Consider the following 22,789-nt stretch of genomic DNA (forward strand, 5'->3'; position numbering starts at 1 on the left):
ATTTTTATCGAACAGTCTATGAACACACATTAAATATGCGTCTATACTGCAAGCCGTAATTTCCAGTTTCCATCTTAAAATTGCTCTCCTAGCAGGTCATTGCCAACAAAGAGAAACTTGGTGGCTCGGAGCTTTTATACCCTACCATGCAGAAAATAAGCACGGTTCAATCTTGCATTTTATGGCCTGTCAGAGCAGATGTTCTGTGCAGTTTTTTTGTAAAAATGGTTCTGTTTCCGAGGCATGGATAGAATTATAGAATTTGCTCCTGAACAAGCGTAACCAATATTTATGTATACGTTGTATAACTCGAAGCAGTAGGGAGCGGCTCTGTCTCTTCGGAGGCCTCATATATAATTTAATTGACAGACTTTTTGGTTTATAATTTATCGGCACATATTAATGTGCTTCCTGTCTTACATAGACTATGCTAATGTTGATCCTTTGAACGTAGTAGGGGGCAACGTCTTGATTCTGGCTCTGAGGGTGGCCATAGGTCCCATAGATGCTTTCCGTAACCCGGGCTGATAATTTACTGGGCTCAAAATGACCAACTTGACTGGAAATTAAAGTTTTTTGACCCACGTTAAGAGGAATCAGGTCCTTTGAAATACAAAGTTATAGGCTCCAGTTTTCTGGCAGCGACTTATCTCTGTGGCTGTTGAAATTTAGCAGATCAAATCCTTCTCTCCTTCAATGTCATCTGTGATGGAAAGCCACTCCAACATAGACTATGTAACGCTGCGTTCCTGCACTCCTTGCTCTCCGGCAGGGATGCGCTGTCACTCACCGCCGCAGGCAGGTCCTTCCACGCTGCCCAGCTTCCCAGCCTCTCCTCTACGTGGGCATCACAGGACCTCTGGGAGAGCTCCTAAGGAGTGTGAGCGCGCCGCTCCCTCTCTCTTAAAGTGCCAGCGCACCAGTCCTAGGAAGTACCTCTCAGCCTATCGTTGAGAGGCACTGGGTATCTAAGGCAAGCTCCCACTGGGGGAGTTGCCTGTTCAACACCATCTGATCCTTGTACATTCCGTTCTGTCTAGCTAGTTGTCAGGTCTCCGGTCCCATCCTATCCTGCTTGTCCTGTTCCTGCCTGTACCTGGTCCAGTCTGTCCTGCCTGTTGGCACCTGGTTCCAGTCCTGTCCTGTTCGTACCTGGCTTCTAGCCCGTCCTGCCTGTTGGCACCTGGTTCCAGTCCTGTCCTGTTCGTACCTGGCATCTAGCCTGTCCTGCCTGTTGGCACCTGGTTCCAGTCCTGTCCTGTTCGTACCTGGCGTCTAGCCTGTCCTGCCTGTTGGCACCTGGTTCCAGTCATGTCCTGTTCGTACCTGGCTTCTAGCCTGTCCTGCCTGTTGGCACCTGGTTCCAGTCCTGTCCTGTTCATACCTGGCTTCTAGCCCGTCCTGCCTGTTGGCACCTGGTTCCAGTCCTGTCCTGTTCGTACCTGGCTTCTAGCCTGTCCTGCCTGTTGGCACCTGGTTCCAGTCCTGTCCTGTTCGTACCTGGCTTCTAGCCCGTCCTGCCTGTTGGCACCTGGTTCCAGTCCTGTCCTGTTCGTATCTGGCTTCTAGCCCGTCCTGCCTGTTGGCACCTGGTTCCAGTCCTGTCCCTGCCCGTACCTGGCCATCAGCCCGTCCTGCCTGTTGGCACCTGGTTCCAGTCTCCTACCTGTAGCTGCTGTCTGTCCATCCTGCCTTATTGGTACTAGTGACTTTGCCTGTCCGTCCTGCCCTGCTGATGCTAGAGACTCTGCTTGTCTGTCCTGCCTGTGCTGTCTGCCTTGAGTCACCCTGGTGATCCCTGTTTGCACTTGAGACTCTGTCCTGTCTGCTCCTGTGTCTGCGCCTGTCTTGGGGGTCAGCTGCCACAGTCCCGATCCTCTACCCCACACTAGGGTAGGACTGGGGTCTCCATGTGGTCCAATGGGTCCACTTCTAGGTCAACGCAGCACCATTCCCGTCTGCAAGCATTACAGACTGGCAAGGCCATCTTTTATCCAATGTGTATGGGTACCTTGAGTAGTACTCTTGAGTTTTATCACTTACAATTTCAACTCTCTGTCCCCAAACCGGAGTATCCAAGTCCAATTTTAACTTTGTCAGCCAAGGCAAACGTTGAAAGGGCGCCCATCAAGCAGTGCAATAAAATCCTGCTGTGAATACATTTTTTGGACTAGTACCCTTTTTATATTCGTTGTATGATAAAAATGACTTAAAGGGAACCTGTCAGGTCCCCTATGCCCTCATACCAAGTAGCATTTTTACCTGTATGCCCAAATTCCCTGCCAAACCAGCCCTGTATCACGCTATTCACCAATATGAATTTTTAGAAAAACTACTTATAAACTTCGCTGTCCCTATGCTAATTAGGGCCTTGACTAGTCGAAGAGGCCTTGTTTTCCCGGACTAGTTGGCCTTCTTTCCACATTATCATGCCCCTGTAGGCGTGAAAACATGATTTTCGCAAGCCGTCATCACCAACAGTTCCTGGAAATCTCGTACATGCACGCATCTCGTTTCGGCCGTGTCACTGCGCCTCAGAAATAGGGTAGATACTTTGCTTCTTTATTGGGAGCACTGGTCATGACTGAAAGTTCAGAAGATGTTTATGTGAGCTGTCTTCTGAACTTTCAGTCATGCGCAGTGCGCCTAATGAAGCCGTGAAGCGTCCTATCCGTGCACTAGTCAGAAATTATTAGCAGCATCTAAATGGTTAACAGTAGTGTTCGGAGCTTAGCTATGGCTGCTGCTGATAGAAACTGATGCTGGCTTTCACGGTTCTGAGGTGCGGCACTCTTGTGCTCTGTGATGTTGTGCCATGCTCTCCCGCAGAGCCGGTACTTGCCTGTTCTGTCGCGTAGAGCATTTTGCAGGTTGAGATGCTCAACTGGTTATCTTGAGCTCCTGTTGTTTCTTTGCACCGGGTCCTACGCTAGTGCTGGGAAGGGCTTAATCAGATGCTTCTCGTTCCGGGCGATTGCTCTGCCTCATTTGGGAACATGCTTGCCCAGAGAGTTGCCAGTTGTATTTCCTGGTTCTTCAGTAAGTGCATTTGGCTCCCGTTATGTACAGTTATGTGATCTTGGCTTCTTGACCTTGACTCTGCTCTGCTCGACTACCCCCCCCCCAACTTTTTTGTTACCTCCTGGCTTCTGACCTCGGACCTCCTCCTGACCATATCTCCTCCTGCTCCCTGTATCCTGTGCATACTCTGCTGGAATCCTGACCCTCGGCCCGTATCTTGACTTCGTTTCTGCCTGCTCCCTGTGTCCTGTCGTATCCTCCTGGTTTCTGATCCCGGCTTTCTGACTACCTCTCCGTTCAAACTGCATGCAAGTATTATCTAGCGCCACCTAGTGACTAGCATCACACTAACGCCACATAGTATCTAGCATCACACTGACTATGTGAAAAATCGGAATCTACTAAATGTGGAGCTGGCTCAGCTCCTGAGCTCACTCCACAGACTGTGACCTCCTCTGTAGCATTAACAAAGCTAGGTTTTTAGGTGGTTATCTCAGGGGGTTGCATTTTATTCTTGCCCAGGACACATCTTCGACAGACCTGAGAGTATGACATCCTAGAGAGTGATTGTTTGCCTTTTCATCGAGATGCTTACAACAAACAACTGGACCCATCTATTTACTGCTCTAAAACAGAAAAAGGGAGTTTTGCTGAAACGTACAGTACAGACCAAAAGTTTGGACACACCTTCTGATTCAAAGAGTTTTCTTTATTTTCAGGACTCTGAAAATTGTAGATTCACATTGAAGGCATCAAAACTATGAATTAAAACATGTGGAATGAAATACTTAAAAAAGTGTGAAACAACTGAAAATATGTCTTATATTCTAGGTTCTTCACAGTAGCCACCCTTTGCTTTGATTACTGCTTTGCACACTCTTGGCATTCTCTTGATGAGCTTCAAGAGGTAGTCACCGCAAATGGTCTTCCAACAGTCTTGAAGGAGTTCCCAGAGATGCTTAGCACTTGTTGGCCCTTTTGCCTTCACTCTGTGGGCCAGCTCACCCCACACCATCTCGATTGGGTTCAGGTCTGGTGACTGTGGAGGCCAGGTCATCTGGTGTAGCACCCCATCACTCGCCTTCTTAGTCAAATAGCCCTTACACAGCCTGGAGGTGTGTTTGGGGTCATTGTCCTGTTGAAAAATAAATGATGGTCCAACTAAACGCAAACCGGATGGAATAGCACGCCGCTGCAAGATGCTGTGGTAGCCATGCTGGTTCTGTATGCCTTCAATTGTGAATAAACCCCCAACAGTGTCAGCAGCAAAGCCCCCCCACACCATCCCACCTCCTTCTCCATGCTTCACGGTGGGAACCAGCCATGTAGAGTCCATCCGCTCACCTTTTCTACAAAGACACGGTGGTTGGATCCAAAGATCTCAAATTTGGACTCATCAGAGCAAAGCACAGATTTCCACTCGTCTAATGTCCATTCCTTGTGTTCTTTAGCCCAAACAAGTCTCTTCTGCTTGTTCCTGTCCTTAGCAGTGGTTTCCTAGCAGCTATTTTACCATGAAGGCTGCTGCACAAAGTCTCCTCTTAGCAGTTGTTCCAGAGATGAGAAGGTGTGTCCAAACTTTTGGTCTGTACTGTATATTTTTAATCGCACAAAAAATTGGGCTAAATTAATTTAATTTAGAAGGCAGATGTTTTCTTTAAAATTATAATAAAAAAAGCCATTGGAGAGTTTTTGGAATTTTTCCTCTTTTTTTTTTTACAGTATATATTTGGTGGATTTTCTTCTATAGCCATATTTAGCCAAAAGTTCTGCAGGCAAGTCTACGATAACTTTTATTTAGCAATGTGCCAAAATCGTTTGAAAGTGAATAATTTTACAGCGGGCTATACCTTAAGCTTTTTTGCTTTTCATCTCTGGTTCCGCCATTGAAATTTTTATGCTTATTTTATTTTTCTCTTCTAATTAACAGAACAAAGTATTCTCTTTGAAAAAAAAAAAAATGCTATCCTCTCCCAAGGCTTTCAATTAAAGACTTTTCCTTGAAACTCTATTCTTCAAACGATTTTACAGTCAATTTTTTTGCATCATTTCCCAAGCAAATCAATTAAAACGTTAATTGGAAGATGCCATATCTTCTTAGCATAAAATGCATAAAAAAAAAAAAAGGAATGTAATCTCCTATCCGTTGCAGGCTACCTTAGTATCTTTACCTCCAAAATTAAACATCAAGGACAATTATGAGCTTGCTAAAAATGATGAATGTATTGAAGTTGACTATTGTGGTACAATGAAGATAATTTAATATTATTATACCCTCAATTTTTAGAATTGTCCAATAGGAAAGACTGACACTTTACTCTCAATCCCATCCTCACGGTCATTAATAAAGATATTAAAAATAATTGGTTCTAACACAGATCCTTATGGCCCCCACTGCTCCCAGTACAGATCATTGTGGCCCCCACTGCTCCCAGTACAGATCCTTGTGGCCCCCTCTGCTCCCAGTACAGATACTTGTGGCCCCCACTGCTCCCAGTACAGATCCTTGTGGCCCCCACTGCTCCCAGTACAGATCCTTGTAACCCCCACTGCTCCCAGTACAGATTCTTGTAACCCCCACTGCTCCCAGTACAGATCCTTGTAACCCCCACTGCTCCCAGTACAGATTCTTGTGGCCCCCACTGCTCCCAGTACAGATCCTTGTGGCCCCCACTGCTCCCAGTACAGATTCTTGTAACCCCCACTGCTCCCAGTACAGATTCTTGTAACCCCCACTGCTCCCAGTACAGATCATTGTGGCCCCCACTGCTCCCAGTACAGATTCTTGTAACCCCCACTGCTCCCAGTACAGATCCTTGTGGCCCCCACTGCTCCCAGTACAGATCCTTGTAACCCCCACTGCTCCCAGTACATATTCTTGTAACCCCCACTGCTCCCAGTACAGATCCTTGTGGCCCCCACTGCTCCCAGTACAGATTCTTGTAACCCCCACTGCTCCCAGTACAGATCCTTGTGGCCCCCACTGTTCCCAGTACAGATCCTTGTGGCCCCCACTGCTCCCAGTACAGATTCTTGTAACCCCCACTGCTCCCAGTACAGATCCTTGTAACCCCCACTGCTCCCAGTACAGATCCTTGTAACCCCCACTGCTCCCAGTACAGATTCTTGTAACCCCCACTGCTCCCAGTACAGATCCTTGTGGCCCCCACTGCTCCCAGTACAGATTCTTGTAACCCCCACTGCTCCCAGTACAGATCCTTGTGGCCCCCACTGCTCCCAGTACAGATTCTTGTGGCCCCCACTGCTCCCAGTACAGATCCTTGTGGCCCCCACTGCTCCCAGTACAGATTCTTGTAACCCCCACTGCTCCCAGTACAGATTCTTGTAACCCCCACTGCTCCCAGTACAGATCATTGTGGCCCCCACTGCTCCCAGTACAGATTCTTGTAACCCCCACTGCTCCCAGTACAGATCCTTGTGGCCCCCACTGCTCCCAGTACAGATCCTTGTAACCCCCACTGCTCCCAGTACATATTCTTGTAACCCCCACTGCTCCCAGTACAGATCCTTGTGGCCCCCACTGCTCCCAGTACAGATTCTTGTAACCCCCACTGCTCCCAGTACAGATCCTTGTGGCCCCCACTGTTCCCAGTACAGATCCTTGTGGCCCCCACTGCTCCCAGTACAGATTCTTGTAACCCCCACTGCTCCCAGTACAGATCCTTGTAACCCCCACTGCTCCCAGTACAGATCCTTGTAACCCCCACTGCTCCCAGTACAGATTCTTGTAACCCCCACTGCTCCCAGTACAGATCCTTGTGGCCCCCACTGCTCCCAGTACAGATTCTTGTAACCCCCACTGCTCCCAGTACAGATCCTTGTGGCCCCCACTGCTCCCAGTACAGATTCTTGTAACCCCCACTGCTCCCAGTACAGATCCTTGTGGTCCCCACTGCTCCCAGTACAGATCCTTGTGGCCCCCACTGCTCCCAGTACAGATTCTTGTAACCCCCACTGCTCCCAGTACAGATCCTTGTGGCCCCCACTGCTCCCAGTACAGATCCTTGTGGCCCCCACTGCTCCCAGTACAGATCCTTGTGGCCCCCACTGCTCCCAGTACAGATCCTTGTAACCCCCACTGCTCCCAGTACAGATTCTTGTAACCCCCACTGCTCCCAGTACAGATCCTTGTGGCCCCCACTGCTCCCAGTACAGATCCTTGTGGCCCCCACTGCTCCCAGTACAGATTCTTGTAACCCCCACTGCTCCCAGTACAGATCCTTGTGGCCCCCACTGCTCCCAGTACAGATCCTTGTAACCCCCACTGCTCCCAGTACAGATCCTTGTGGCCCCCACTGCTCCCAGTATAGATTCTTGTAACCCCCACTGCTCCCAGTACAGATCCTTGTGGCCCCCACTGCTCCCAGTATAGATTCTTGTAACCCCCACTGCTCTCAGTACAGATCCTTGTGGCCCCCACTGCTCCCAGTACAGATTCTTGTAACCCCCACTGCTCCCAGTACAGATCCTTGTGGCCCCCACTGCTCCCAGTACAGATTCTTGTAACCCCCACTGCTCCCAGTACAGATCCTTGTGGCCCCCACTGCTCCCAGTACAGATTCTTGTAACCCCCACTGCTCCCAGTACAGATCCTTGTGGCCCCCACTGCTCCCAGTACAGATCCTTGTGGCCCCCACTGCTCCCAGTACAGATCCTTGTGGCCCCCACTGCTCCCAGTACAGATTCTTGTAACCCCCACTGCTCCCAGTTCAGATCCTTGTGGTCCCCCACAGCTTCCAGTACAGATCCTTGTGGCCCCCACTGCTCCCAGTACAGATCCTTGTGGCCCCCACTGCTACCAGTACAGATCCTTGTGGCCCCCACTGCTACCAGTACAGATCCTTGTGGCCCCCACTGCTCCCAGTACAGATCCTTGTGGCCCCCACTGCTCTCAGTACAGATCTTTGTGGCCCCCACTTCTTTCAGTACAGATTTTTGTGCTCCCCACTGCTCCCAGTTCAGATCCTTGTGGTCACCACTGCTCCCAGTTCAGATCCTTGTGATCCCCACTGCTCCCAGTTCAGATACTTGTGGCCCTCACTGCTACCAGTACAGATCCTTGTGGCCCCCACTGCTCCCAGTACAGATCCTTGTGGCCCCCACTGCTCCCAGTACAGATCCTTGTGGCCCCCACTGCTCTCAGTACAGATCTTTGTGGCCCCCACTTCTTTCAGTACAGATTTTTGTGGCCCCCACTGCTCCCAGTTCAGATCCTTGTGGCCCCCACTGCTACCAGTACAGATCCTTGTGGCCCCCACTGCTCCCAGTACAGATCCTTGTGGCCCCCACTGCTCCCAGTACAGATCCTTGTGGCCCCCACTGCTCCCAGTACAGATCCTTGTGGCCCCCACTGCTCTCAGTACAGATCCTTGTGGCCCCCACTGCTCCCAGTACAGATCCTTGTGGCCCCCACTGCTCTCAGTACAGATCCTTGTGGCCCCCACTGCTCCCAGTACAGATCCTTGTGGCCCCCACTGCTCCCAGTACAGATCCTTGTGGCCCCCACTGCTCCCAGTACAGATCCTTGTGGCCCCCACTGCTCCCAGTACAGATCCTTGTGGCCCCCACTGCTCCCAGTACAGATCCTTGTGGCCCTCACTGCTCTCAGTACAGATCTTTGTGGCCCCCACTTCTTTCAGTACAGATTTTTGTGGCCCCCACTGCTCCCAGTTCAGATCCTTGTGACCCCAACTACTTCCAGAACAGATCCTTGTGGCCCCCACTGCTCCCAGTACAGATCTTTGTGGCCCCCACTGCTCCCAGTACAGATCTTTGTGGCCCCCACTGTTATCTTTATCCTATTTAGAGAATATACCATTTTTAATGACTTTTTGCTTTCTGTCCCTTAACCAGTTTTTTACCCATTGGCACACAGTGTCGCCCCTAGTCCCTAGTACAAGTCTGTTGTGTCGTTCAGTATCAAACCCCTTTCCAAAGTCCAGCTATGTCCCATCAGCCTCACGGCCATCATCCATATTTGCATTTTAGCTCCTCACAAATACCCAGCATGATCCGCCCTTTCAAGGCCTTAATAAAAGCCTGTACAGTTTTCTGTCCTGATATTCCGGGGTCATTCTGCTCCACGGTTCTTGTCTTTTCAGAGAATAAAACCTTCGCTGTCAGTTTTTGTTATTTATACATGGCTGGTGAAACCGGTAATGCTCCATGGGAGATCAGTGTCTTAGAAAGACTTAATCTTTATAAATCTTTAATCCAATATTGCTTGTAGATTTTAGAAATCCAGAAACACTTTTGGTTTTTCATTTTCTTGAGTGACTCACAGTGTGATCGGGGTCGCAGTATTTCATGTTGCTGTGTTGATGTTTCCGGGATAGTTGTAACTCACCATACATTCCAAGTCCCTTTTTGTTTCGCAACACATAATAATGGTAGTCAACATGTACCAGAGGATGGAATTGATAGGAACCAGTTGCTAGAGGGTTTACTGTTCTATTCTTGTATAAGATCTACTCCTCTATGTGTCACTCACACCATTAGTGAGTCTTATCCATAGCCTTTGATATAGCCTCTGTGTATCTTAATATTGTCAAACCCCCCTTAGGTTACGTAAAACCTTGCCCATGCCACCTACACTCCCCTCACACTTTCTTCCCCTCCTATACTGTCACCTGACACTTTTCTACCCCATTTTGTCTCCTTACACTTTTCTCCCCAATACTGTTCCCTCACACTTTTCTCACCCCAATACTGTCTCCTAACACTTTTGACACCCACACTTTTTTCTAACCCCATACTGTCACCATCACCCCTCCCCCATGCCACCTATTTTCCCTTCACTTTCCTACCCTCTTATACTGTCCCCTGACACCTTTCTACCCCATTTTGTCTCCTTACACTTTTCTCCCCAATACTGTTCCCTCACACTTTTCTCACCCCAATACTGTCTCCTCACACTTTTGACACCAACAGTTTTTCCCCATACTGTCACTATCACCCCTACCCCATGCCACCTACTTTCCCCTCACACTTTCCTCCCCTCCTATATTGTCTCGTAATGCTTTTCTTCCCCTTTTTGTCTCCTTGCACTTTACTCCCAAATACTGTTCCCTCACACTTTTCTCACCCCAATACTGTCTGCCCACACTTTTGTCTTTCTCCCATACTGTCACCATCAACCCCACTGCATGCCAAGTATTATCCCTTCACACTTTCCTCCCCTTTTATACCATCCCCTGATACTTTTCTCCCCCTTTTAGTCTCCTTACACATTTCTCCCCAATACTGCTCCCTCATGCTTTTCTCACCCCAATACTGTCTCCTCACACTTTTGACACCCACACTTTTCCCCATATACTGTCATCATCACCCCTACCCCATGCCACCTATTTTCCCTTCACACTTTCCTCCGCTCCTATATTGTCTCGTAATGCTTTTCTCCCCCTTTTTGTCTCCTTGCACTTTACTCCCAAATACTGTTCCCTCACACTTTTCTCAACCCAATTCTGCCTCCTCACACTTTTGTCACACACACTTTCCCCCCATACTGTCACCATCAACCCCATCGCATGCCAAGTACTATCCCTTCACACTTTCCTCCCCTTGTATACAATCCCCTGTTACTTTTCTCCCCCTTTTTGTCACCTTACACTTTTCTCCCCAATACTGTTCCCTGACACTTTTCTCACCCCAAAACTGTCTCCTCGCACGTTTGTCACCCACACCTTTCCACCATACAGTCCACTCACACTTTTTTATTCCACACTGTCTGCTAACAAGATTTTCCAATATTGTCCCTTTATACTTTTCAACACAATATTGTCCCCTCACAAGGTCATTCAATACTGTTCCATCACACTTTCCAACCCAATGGTCCCTTCACAAGATCCTTCAATGCTATTCCTTCACACTTTTCTCCCCCACACTCTTTTTTTCATCCATGTCCCCTCAAAAGATCTCCACCCCTAAACAAAACTCCAGTTTCTTTTACTCCATTGGAGCGTCTACTTATTTAATTGCAGTTCTCCTCTGTGGTGCAGGATTGACATCAGTAGCATGATTAGTTGATCTGTTCACGCTTCTGATTATACCCTGACCCGGAAGTGCCAGCAGTTACATCTTTAATTGTACTTGTGCCTGAAAATACGAGTAAAATTGAATGCAGTGAGTAAGCCACATATTTTCTGAGCTGGCTATCAGTTTTACAACCATCTTGGAGAACGGCTGAATCTCTCTCCTGGGAGGAAGCAAAATTCCACCATGTGGGAGAGCTTTGGGCCACCACAATAGGCAGCATGACGGTGCACCCCCTCATGCCTGTGCTCAAGGCAAATGCCCCTTCTGCCCCCTTTTTACGCCCCTGTATTGTGCCTACCTCACAACGTTGTAACTGATGAAAATGAGGTCAGATAGAACACACAATGACTTATTAGTCTTCTTCATTAAATTCAATGGCGCCCCATCGGTGGAGAAGACTGAATCCCATTTTTTGAGGGCTTCGTTTAGCAGCCCCGTTAGATCCACTAATGTGTGGCTAAAACATCACATGAACTTGTCCTACGACTGCCTCTGTTTAGGAATAAAGGTCTTTTTTTTTCCGAGAACTGCAATCTTATTGTTTCTAGTTGATGTCTGGAATTCTAGTTCCTTCAAGGAATGCAGGGTATGGAGGTTTGTCCATGCCAGTCTGTGGTCAAGCTAATATTTGGTCCAGTGATTAGTAAACTGTAGGGCAGCATGTAAAGTCTTAAACTGGATCATACACCCATCTTGCACCATTTGTAGTGTTTTTCTAGTATTTTTCATCCCCCTTTCGGCTTATGATGGCGGCCAATATTCTACATCGGCACCACCTATATCTATGCCCTTCTTATGAGGGTAACTAATCCTTGATTAATAATTCCAAAGCAAAATAAAAGTTCCTGGATGTGTCCTTCCTTATTTTTGTATACAGTCCTTTATGGGAGCAGTGAATTGACAACCTACCAAATAATATCCTAAGGTCACGTTACCACAACATGCGTGAATTTCCTGGTACAATCAGCTATAAAAAATTTGAAACTTTAAGTTGGCAATGGCTCAACTACTAAACTTTTACTTTAAAACTCCAGCAAATCCATATTTTTAGCTCGGTGTCCTTCATCGGTGGGATCAGTGAGTTCCTTCCACCTGTTCAGACTTGATCCCAGAAGCCATTAGCTATGAGAACACCATAAAATTCTATGTGCTCTCCACAAAGCCCATATGTCAGCTTCCTCTGCTGAGGCTTTCAGAGCCGCAAAGAAGCAATTATGATTAAAGGGCTAAAGTTTGGAGAACCTAATAAAGTTTAGTACTGGCAAAGTTAAGTTTTCACTGCTTCGTCTGCTGTAACGAGGATCAGGTTAGATGAGGGAACTTTCATCTGCATCGTTTTAATGTGCTAAGCAGAATGAAATATAATTATTTTATGAGATTAATCTGCATAATTTTGATTAGATCTGTGTTTTCTTCTCCTTCTTTTGTTCCTGCGTAATTATTATTTAAACTAGTAATTACAGACTTGCTGAATCCAGTAATCAAGATTCAGGTTCGACTCAATCCTTGAAGTTATAGAAAATAATCTTTAAAATGGTTTATACACATTGAAAAGTGATATTTACCTTACATATGGCACTTGCTTTTGGGAACACATCTTATTATTAACATCCCAGAATTCTTGAAGCTCCTATCACTTTAGGATGTCCTTTACTGTCATGTCAAGACTCGAGTTTTTATCACTTTAGGATACCACTTATGATTGCGCCCTTGAGACTTTTTGAACTTTAGGGTGGGCTTTACCATCAACATCCCAAGATCCTTGACGTTTCTAGCATTTTAGGCTACCTCCAGGCCATCAACGTCCTAAGATCCTTGACGTTTCTAGCATTTTAGGCTACATCTAGACACGCATTTCCCAAACTCCAATCCTCACGGCCCCCAACAGTTCGGGTGTTCAGTATTTCCTTAGTATAGCATAGGTGATATCTTGTCAATGATTCCATCACCTGTTCAATGTTAAGGAAATTCTGAAAACACGACCTGTTGGGGTCCGTGAGGACTGGAGTTTGGGAAACACTGCTCTAGATCATCAACATTCCCAAGATCCTTGACGTTTCTAGCATTTTAGGCTACCTTCAGGCCATCAACGTCCTAAGATCCTTGACGTTTCTAGCATTTTAGGCTACCTCCAAACCATCAACATCCCAAGATCCTTGACGTTTCTAGCATTTTAGGCTACCTCCAAACCATCAACATCCCAAGATCCTTGACATTTCTAGCATTTTAGGCTACTTCCAGACCATCAACATGCCAAGATCCTTAAGGTTCCTATCACTTTATGACACCCCTTTGCTAGATCATTTAGGCTTTTGTACTTTCAGATTCCATCTTAAAATCAATATTCCAAGATCCTTGAATCTTCTAGCACTTTATGATGCTACCTTGCTATCAATATCTCAAGATCCTTTGGCTTCATATCACTTTATGACACCCTTTTAGCATCAAATCTCCAAGATCTTTTTACACGTTGGGATGTTCCCAAATCAACATACCAAGATTGTTGAAGTACATTGGTATGCCACCCGACCATCAATATGCCAAGATTCTTAAGGTTCTGTCCTTTATGACACTCACTTGGCAGATCATCGAGGCTTCTTGCATTTTTTGATACTCTTAAAAAAAAAACATCTCAAGATCTTTAAGTTTCTCTTTAGGACTTTAGGACGCCGCTTACAATTACGTTAAGACCTTTTGAACTTTAGGTTGGGCTTTACCATCAACATCCCAAGATCCTTGAAGTTTCTAGCATTTTATACTACCTCCAGTAGAACTTTAGGTTCTTCTTACTTTATGATACCCCTTTGCTAGATCATTGAGGCTTCTTACAGATGCCATCTAAAAATCCATATTCCAAGATCCTTGACTCCTCTAGTGCTTTATGATGACATCTTGCTATCAATATCTTAAGATCCTTAAGGTCTATATTAGTTTATGACAACTTTTTACCATCAACTTTCCAAGATCATTGAGGCTCTTTACAAGTAAGGATGTTCCCAAATCAACATACCAAGATTGTTGAAGTACATTGGGACACCACTAGATAATCAATTTGCCAAGAGTCTTAAGGTTTCTGTTCATTGATGCCCACTTGGCAGATCATTAAGGCTTCTTGCACTTTCAAATACTCTCTTAGAAACAACATCCCAAGATGCTTAAAGCTTCTTTTTAGGATGCCCCTCTGCCATCAACGTCTCAAGATCTTTAAGGTTTCTATCACTTTGACAATCCATTGAGGCTTCTTACAATTAACTTCCCAAGATCCTCGGATCTCTTAGCACTTTATAATGCCCCTTTAGCATCAACATCCCAAGATGCTTGATGTTCTTTGCAGTTTACGATTCTTCCCTACTATTTATATCCAAGGATCGCCCCTTTACCCCATCAACATCCCAAGATTGTTGAAGCTCCTGGATGTGTAGGATGCAACCTTGCCATCAAAGTATCAAAATCCGTAAGGTTTCTCTCACTTTGACACTCCCTTGCTAGATCATTTAGGCGTCTTCCATTTTAGGATGCCCTCTTAAAATCAACATCCCTAGAGCACTGAAGCTGCTAGCACTTTGGGATACCCACTTACTATCAACATCTCAGGATCCTTGAGGCTCCTTGAAGTTTCGGATGCTCCCCAACCATTAGCATCCAAGCATCCTTACCTTTTTATCATCAACATTCCAAGAATTGTTGAAGCTCCTAGCACTTTAGGATACTCCCTTTACCATCAACATCCCAAGATCCTTCAAGCTCCTAACAGTTTAGGACACCCTCTTGCTTTTAATGTTCGAAGGTCTTCAAGATTTCAGTCTTGATGGACTAATGAATTTGCCATTATGGAGGTCAATGTGTAAGCAGTTAACATGAAGCTCCCTATAGTGATGACTTTATATGGGATTTGTATGAAAAAATAATAAAAACAAACAAAGCTTCCTATAAATATGTATTAGGAGTCCTAATATATATTTATGGGGATCTTTAATTGTAGTGGCATCTAATGGAAGCAACAATTTTGGGGCAGCTGCAGGCTGATATTTTTAGCCTGGATGGGCCCAATAACCATGGGCCTCCCCATCCTGAGAATACAAGCCCCTAGCTGTTGGGCTTTATCATGGCTGGGTATCAAAATTGGGGGGACCACACACACTGTTTTTTGAAAGTTGAAGGTAAAAGAGTGTTAATAGGGTCTTACCAGATATTATAGGGAGATGTACATAAAGGGACACTCACCTTAAGAGGTTGTGTAAGTCACAACCCCTGTGCAAGCCAAGCCTGAGGTAATGGCGGCTGCTGCAACCCCACATAGCTTAAGTTTCAATGCACTAATGCCGAAGTAAAACACTGTTGATTTAATAAATTATTTTTTATTTTACAGGTTTATATGTTTCAGAGGTCAGAGCCTCCTTCATCAGGACAAAGGAAAAATCAACAATTATTGAATGCGAAGTGTTTGTTGATTTTTCCTCAGTCCTGATGGAGGCTCTGACCTCTGAAATGCATAGACCTGTAAAATAAAAAAGAATTTAATAAATCAACAGTCCATTACTTCGGCAGCAGTGTGGCATTAACCCCGTTTCTCCTCTCCAGCATTGAAGTTTAACACAAATTATTTATTAAAATAATGTATATATTATATATACAGAAATTAGAAGAGATCCAGCAAAGAATCAGGAAATCCAGGTGGCATAAAACTTGTAAATTAATTCGAAGAAAAAATTAAAAATATGACAGAGCTGAGGGCATAAAGTAAATGCAGGACAAATGCATCACGGACAACGTGTTTCGGCGGTGAAAGCCGCCTTCTTCAAGGTCCAAGCCAAAACTGAAACTCATATAGTCTATTAAAGTTCTAGACCTCCAGACTCCTCTTTACACAGATCCGCCCTTTATAAAGCTCTCAGACCAGACCCCTTGTATATAGACCCTAAGTTTGACTCCCCATCTATAGGTAGACCCTGGGCCTTACTTTTCTGTTTATACAGAACTTCTAAAAAAAAAAGACCCTATATATCCAGAAAGTAGTGATCCCAGACCACAGCCCCCCTATACTACACTAATTTAAAATACAGAGCCCCCTAAAAAATACTGAATCTATATCATAAAAAAAATAAAACCTTAGACCAGCCCCCACCTTTGTTTTCAGACACAAGACCTGATCAATCCTCTATGCAGGCCCAAGCCCAGCCTATATCCTTTTACAGATCCCTATCCAGACCCCAAATTGATTTCAAGAAGAACTTAATATGTAAGGCATCTTGGAGATTTGCCAGGTCATCCATAAGATTTCCCATTTCTAGGAGTCTCCTGGACAAGTATCAGATTTGTATAGTATGGGAAATATGGACAATCCCTTTAAGTATTGCACTTTTATGTACTATATATACAGCACTGTCAGCTGCGGAGCCGTTCATCATAATAATGGCCAAACAGGAGCCTGAGACCTGAATGTAGGAGACGATTTGTCCTCATCAATGCCAACATATACAATACGTTACCGCTTGTGTCTTGCTTCATAATTTGACAGGGTTCATAAAAAAGCAGCTTACATTGTTCTTTCAGTAAGACATGGTGGCAGATTTCTTGTGATAACCCCGGAATACATAGATTGTCCCCAGTGTAAAAAGGAATTTTCTCTAATCAATTGTCCTCGTTCCCAGCTAAATAGATGCTGACAGAAATAACCAGGGCGTCCATTGTTGGCCGCGAGGCATTATCCACTCTAGGCCATGTTATATTGGCATAATCATGAACATCTGAAGTGTTCCTACCAAGTCTTTCGGACTTTAATGGAACATCTAATGAATCAAAAGTCCAATTATAAACTGTGTTCTGGATATCGACAGCCCGGAAGGAGATGTTCTGCCACCTCCGGACGCCTAAAACGTACGGTACCATCTTCTCATGTGTGAATCAGGCAGTGACGTTAGATGGTGTTACGGGGTTGGTGGATTGAAAGGAAATAATAATTCCATCGCAACGCGAGGTCCACCGTGCAGAGATGGAATATTGCAGCTAATAGTCCAAAGGACAAGGCGGACACAACAGCTATAGGTAAATGTAAATGAACACCCAATAGCCTGTGTTGACGACACACAGGAGCATTGAGTGAATCGCTATAACCTATGTTGTCCTTACAGAGGTTATGCAAATTAATTGGAGATAGTCGCTGTAACCAATGTTGACCTCACAGAGGCTACGCAAATCAATAACTTAAAGTAGAACCCCATGCACACACCCACACTCAGAACACACGCTTAACCAGTGACCCAAGAGAGGTAGAGGAGTGTGACCCGCTTGTCCTGTGTGCACACAGTGCATATAACAGAAGTATCTCTAGGCAACCTGCTTAAGCGACCTGTCTAAGGTGTGGAGTTAAGGGTGCTTTACACGCTGCGACATCGCTAGCAATTGCTAGCGATGTCGCTGGTGACAGCACCCGCCCCCGTCGGTTGTGCGTCATGGGCAAATCGCTGCCCGTGGCGCACAACATCGCTTACACCCGTCACAAGGACTTACCTGCCTAGCAACGTCGCTGTTGCCAGCGAACTGCCTCCTTTCTAAAGAGCGGTTCGTTCGGCGTCACAGTGGCGTCACTAAGCGGCCGCCCAATAGAAGCGGAGGGGTGGAGATGAGCGGCCATAACATCCCGCCCACCTTCTTCCTCATTGCCGGCGGCCGCAGGGACGGTAATGTTCCTCGTTCCTGCGGTGTCACACATAGCGATGTGTGCTGCAGCAGGAACGACAAACAACATCGTACCTGCAGCAGCAACGATATTTGGGATTAGAACGACATGTCAACGATAAACGATATGGTGAGTATTTTTGATCGTTAACGGTCGTTCCTGCATTTCACACGCAATGACATCACTAACGAGGCCGGATGTGCGTCACGAATTCCGTGACCCCAACGACATCTCGTTAGCGATGTCGTTGCGTGTAAAGTGGCCTTAACTCTCACAGAATCAGGTCACGTTATGAAAGATAACCTGCCTAGGCAACCTGTCTAGGATGTGGAGTAACTCTCACAAATCTAGGTCACGTAATGTTAGGAAACCTGCCTAGTTGACCTGTCTACGTTGTGCAGTAACTCACACAGATCCAGGTCACGGTAATGGCGTTCAGACAGACATCCTTATTCCCTGAGGTAATATGACAACTGCACACCCATGTGCGCCAGCTGGAGGTTTAAATAACCTTGGCACCGCCCCCAAACAATTCACGCCCAGTCGGCAAGGGTGTCGCCCGCAGACCAATTTGAATGTGCCACGTCATTAGACCTGCTGACATCCGACCGCCAATGGCATGATGCCATGTCACTGGATCTGCTGATGTCAGACCAACAATGAGATGCCACCACGACACGCACTAGCGCATTCTGAGGCAGAGCATATACTGCCCATGCATGTGACGTGGTTAGGCACTGAGATCGGCATCCAGGTTGAGCAGAAGCCACAGCAGCAGAACCAGAATGGGAGACCGGGACACCTGAAGGCACCCGGCATCTGACCCGTGATGAAGAGGAACCGCAGTGCACAACAGATAGTCACCTTAATTGAGCTCTAGGATAGATGCCTCCCAATGATGCCCCGATGACAAATTCCATCCATATATTTGGATCCCACTCATGTAAAACAGTATCTCCTTATCCCTGATCTGAAAAAGTGACCCTCTGTGCGGGAAAAATCCTAAAACCAGGGCTCGACTGGGTTACTGACAGCTTTTAATGTCGTGTGTCCATGCTGTGTGCCACCCTATAGGGCCTCATTATGGCAATATATTTATATTTCAAAGGTATTCTCTTCTAGAAACAATCCGTACTCTATACTACAAAGATATATAAAATTAAAGCCACTCAAAGATGCACGGTTAATCCGTAAGCCGCTATGAGTGCAAATTAGAGACTTGTACAATTCAGCACTACTTTGGAGCCTTACGTAAGGTTCGAGGTTGGGAGATGGTGGTGTATGATGCAACTCTTGTGTGATTTTCTGAGAGATGGTCATGGAAACATCTGGAGATCTATGGCAGAGGATAGAGGTTGGTAACGTGTAATATTCGGAGAAGGTCATGGGGACATCTGGAGATCTATGGTAGGGGATAGAGGTTGGTAGCATGTTATATTCAGAGAGATGGTTATTTGGGACATCTGGAGATCTATGGCAGAGGATAGATGTTAACAGTGTGTGATATTAAGGGCAATGGTCATGGGGACATCTGGGTGATCTATGGCAGGGTATACAGGTTGGTAGCATGTGATATTCGGAGAGATGGTCATGGGGACATCTGCAGATATATGGCAGGAGATAGAGGTTGGTAGCCTGTGATGTTCTTAGAGGTGGTCATGGGGACCTCTGTAGATCTATGGCAGGGTATAGAGATTGGTAGTGTGTAATATTCGGAGAGATTTTGATGGGGACATCTGGAGAGCTATGGCAGGTGATAGAGGTTGGTAACGTGTAATACTCGGAGGGAAGGTCATGGGGATATCTGGTGATCTATGGCAGGGTATACTGGTTGGTAGCGTGTGATATTCGAAGAGATGGTCATGGGGACATCTGGTGATCTATGGCAGGGGACTGGGGTTGTGGAGAACATTCTCACCTAAGATTTTTCCGTACCATAACTGTTAAGTAATTGTGGATTCTCCTGTGATTATGGCCATCGACCATGTAGACCTAAAAGGAATAATAATTTTGATCAGATTAATTTATAATAGGCACCCACTCACACTGGACAGATATTCCTATTTTTTTGGACCTATATCCGATATCCTTCACAGTTTTATGTGGGAACCGGTGAAAATACGTTTTTTATAACAGCATTTCCCCTTTGAACAGGAGGAAATATGGATAGCGCTTTCGACATCGAGAAAGGAGTGGGGACTATTGTTATCGCAAAGCCATTGGATGCCGAGCTGCGCTCCAGCTATAACATGACTGTGGAAGTCACTGATGGGACGAATGTTGCCACAACCCAGGTAAAGTCCTGATATGATCATTGTATGGTTTTACGTAAAGTGAATATTCTCATTACGTTGGTTTTCTGACTCCGGTGTAGCTCTGGCAACCGGAGCATTCAAAGGAGAAGGGGCAGCAAACTGAACCATCGATCTCGGGGAATGAAGGTCTAGCTATGACTTAGCAGTGATCCCTCGAAAGAGCTTTATTGATTGATAGTTCCTTGGACAGTGGCGTAACTTGAGGTTCTAAGTCCCTGTTGCAAAAGCTCCAACGTGGCTCCAAATTATTGAGAGTCTTTACCAGTATTGGTCTTGGAGTCCTGTATTCAGTATTGGTCCTGGAGTCCAAAGTGACTTTTTGGACTCCAGGACCCAGGTGTGATCGCAACCCATGCACTAATGTGTTGTTATGCCACTGTTTTTCTGGGTTGGCTCCAACCTGCTGATCACAAGTGAAGGATCGCTTGGACAGTTCGTGATTTTACAGAATACGTGGCATAATTTTTACTTCTCTGTACAAAATAAAAATGGGAGAAGAGTTCTATTCCTAAATTTGAAGGGGTATGTTGGCTGTCATGTGGAAAGTCTCAAAGTGTAGAACAGTATACTTATTAAAGATGTTATAGGACAGTGAGTGTGGAAGTAGCACCATTCTCATGACTGAGAAGGAGCAATGTGCATATGAATGTGGGTGGCTGGACGTCTTTCTTCATGACTCCAAAATATTTATGTAGCTCTATAAAATTCCACTGTAACGAAGGGAATCACAATCTAAATTCCCTATCAGTATGTCTATGGAGGGAACCAGAATACTTGGTGGAAACCCAGCAAACACGTAGAAACTACTCGCAGATGGTGTCCTTGGTGGGATTTGAACCCAAGACCCCCAGTGCTGCAAAACTGCAGCCACCGTGCTTGGCTATGACTACGACCCTTCCCCAATTGTTGTTCTCTAACTCATGATATACTGTAAAGAGAAGAGGAATATTCACGAAGACCCAATTATCTTGGCTGTATTCAAGCCAAACACGAGAATAACGTAAAAATTCCTCACAGATGGCATCCTTGGTGGGATTTAAACCCAGGATACCAGTCCTACAAGACTGCAGCCACCGTGGTTGGTTATGGCTAAGACCCAACTGCAGTTTTTGCTCTATATCTCATGATATATTGTAACGAGAAGAGGAATATTCACGAAGACCCAAAGAAGTTATCTTGGGTGTATTCAAGCCAAACACGGGAATAACATAGAAATTCCTCGCAAAAGGTGTCCTTGGTGGGATTTGAACCCAGGACTCCAGCCCTACAAGACTGCAGCCACCTTGGTTTGCTATGGCTAAGACCCTTCCCCAGTTTTTGCCCTGTATCCCATGATATACTGAGAAGAGACGAGGAATATTTATGAAGGCCACACGCCAACAAAGACTCAATCAAGTTATCTTGGCTCTTTAAAGCCAAACACGGGAATAACGTAGAAATTCTTCGCTGATGGTGTCCTTGGTGGGATTTGAACCCAGGACTCCAGCCCTACAAGACTGCATCCACCATGCTTGGCTATGACTAAGACCCTTCTGCAGTTTTTGCTTTATATCCCATGATATATTGTAATGAGAAGAGTAATATTCACGAAGACCCAAAGAAGTTATTTTGGCTGTATTCAAGCCAAACACAGGAACAGCGTAGAAACTCCTCGCAGATAATGTCCTTGGTGGGATTTGAACCCTGGACCCCATCCCTACAAGACTGCAGCCACCATGCTTGGCTATGGCTAAGACCCTTCCCCAGTTGTTGCTCTATATCTCATGATATATTGTAACGAGAAGAGGAATATTCACGAAGACCCAATCAAGTTATCTTGGCTGTATTCAAGCCAAACACGGGAATAACGTAAAAATTCCTCACAGATGGTGTCTTTGGTGGGATTTGAACCCAGGACCCCATCCCTACAAGACTGCATCCACCGTGCTTGGCTATGACTAACACCCTTCCCCAGTTGTTGCTCTATATCCCATGATATACTGTGAAGAGACAAGGAATATTCATGAAGACCACGCGCCAACAAAGACTCAATCACGTTATCTGAGCTGTGTTCATGTTCATCAGATGGTGGGTGCTCCATGCTGTCACCTGCGTCCTCTTCATCCTGAAGATCTGGAAGGTTTACAGCATTGAGACCCCTATCGGTCAATCACTTGCTATGGCGGAGTTATTCCTTTAAATAATTTGGGAATTAGATTCCTAAACCTTAACATAACGTTCAAGGCAACGAGTCACTGAAAGTTTTGGTGCCGCAGGAAAGTTTGCACAAAGCCGCTCACCTTCAGCTCGCTGTGAAGTGACCCGTGGCTTCGTCTTTAGTAAATCAGCTTTGTGTGCTTGCATTATTTTTAATCTCTAAAAAACGTAATGTAAAGATGAAATGTGATAATGCACTGACAAGTGAATCATGTAATCCTTCACAGAATGCCAATGAAATACAAACATACGGCTTCAAGTACAAAACGTGAGTTGGGTATATACATGCAAAAAAAAATAGTTTATGCCAATTTTCGAAAAAAAAAATTAAAGTGTTTAACTTTTTGTCAAAAGCAAACAAAAAAAGCAGAAACGTCTTGAATCTAGCTTGTTTTTGAAGCTATGAAGATTTGGATACACATATTATTACTTATACTTCTTGATATTGGGGAGAATATACAAGGAGCATCCAATGGAAAAAAATGATACTGAGGTCTAATATCAGCCACTGTCACCCTTCCAA

At 45.5% G+C, this 22,789-nt stretch overlaps 1 protein-coding gene across 5 annotated transcripts in view; it reads left to right on the top strand.

Moving 5' to 3' along the window:
• The window catches only part of FAT3 (FAT atypical cadherin 3), an 846,518-nt gene that overhangs the window by 609,053 nt on the left and 214,676 nt on the right, over positions 1-22,789 (top strand). For all 5 annotated transcript variants that reach the window (XM_075337574.1, XM_075337573.1, XM_075337576.1 and 2 more), the window contains one exon: positions 19,910-20,049. In XM_075337574.1, coding sequence (XP_075193689.1) covers positions 19,910-20,049 — 140 coding nt within the window. The remainder of the gene's footprint in view (positions 1-19,909; positions 20,050-22,789) is intronic.

This window comes from Anomaloglossus baeobatrachus, chromosome 2 (assembly GCF_048569485.1).
Source record: "Anomaloglossus baeobatrachus isolate aAnoBae1 chromosome 2, aAnoBae1.hap1, whole genome shotgun sequence".
NCBI classification, from domain to species: Eukaryota; Metazoa; Chordata; class Amphibia; order Anura; family Aromobatidae; genus Anomaloglossus; species Anomaloglossus baeobatrachus.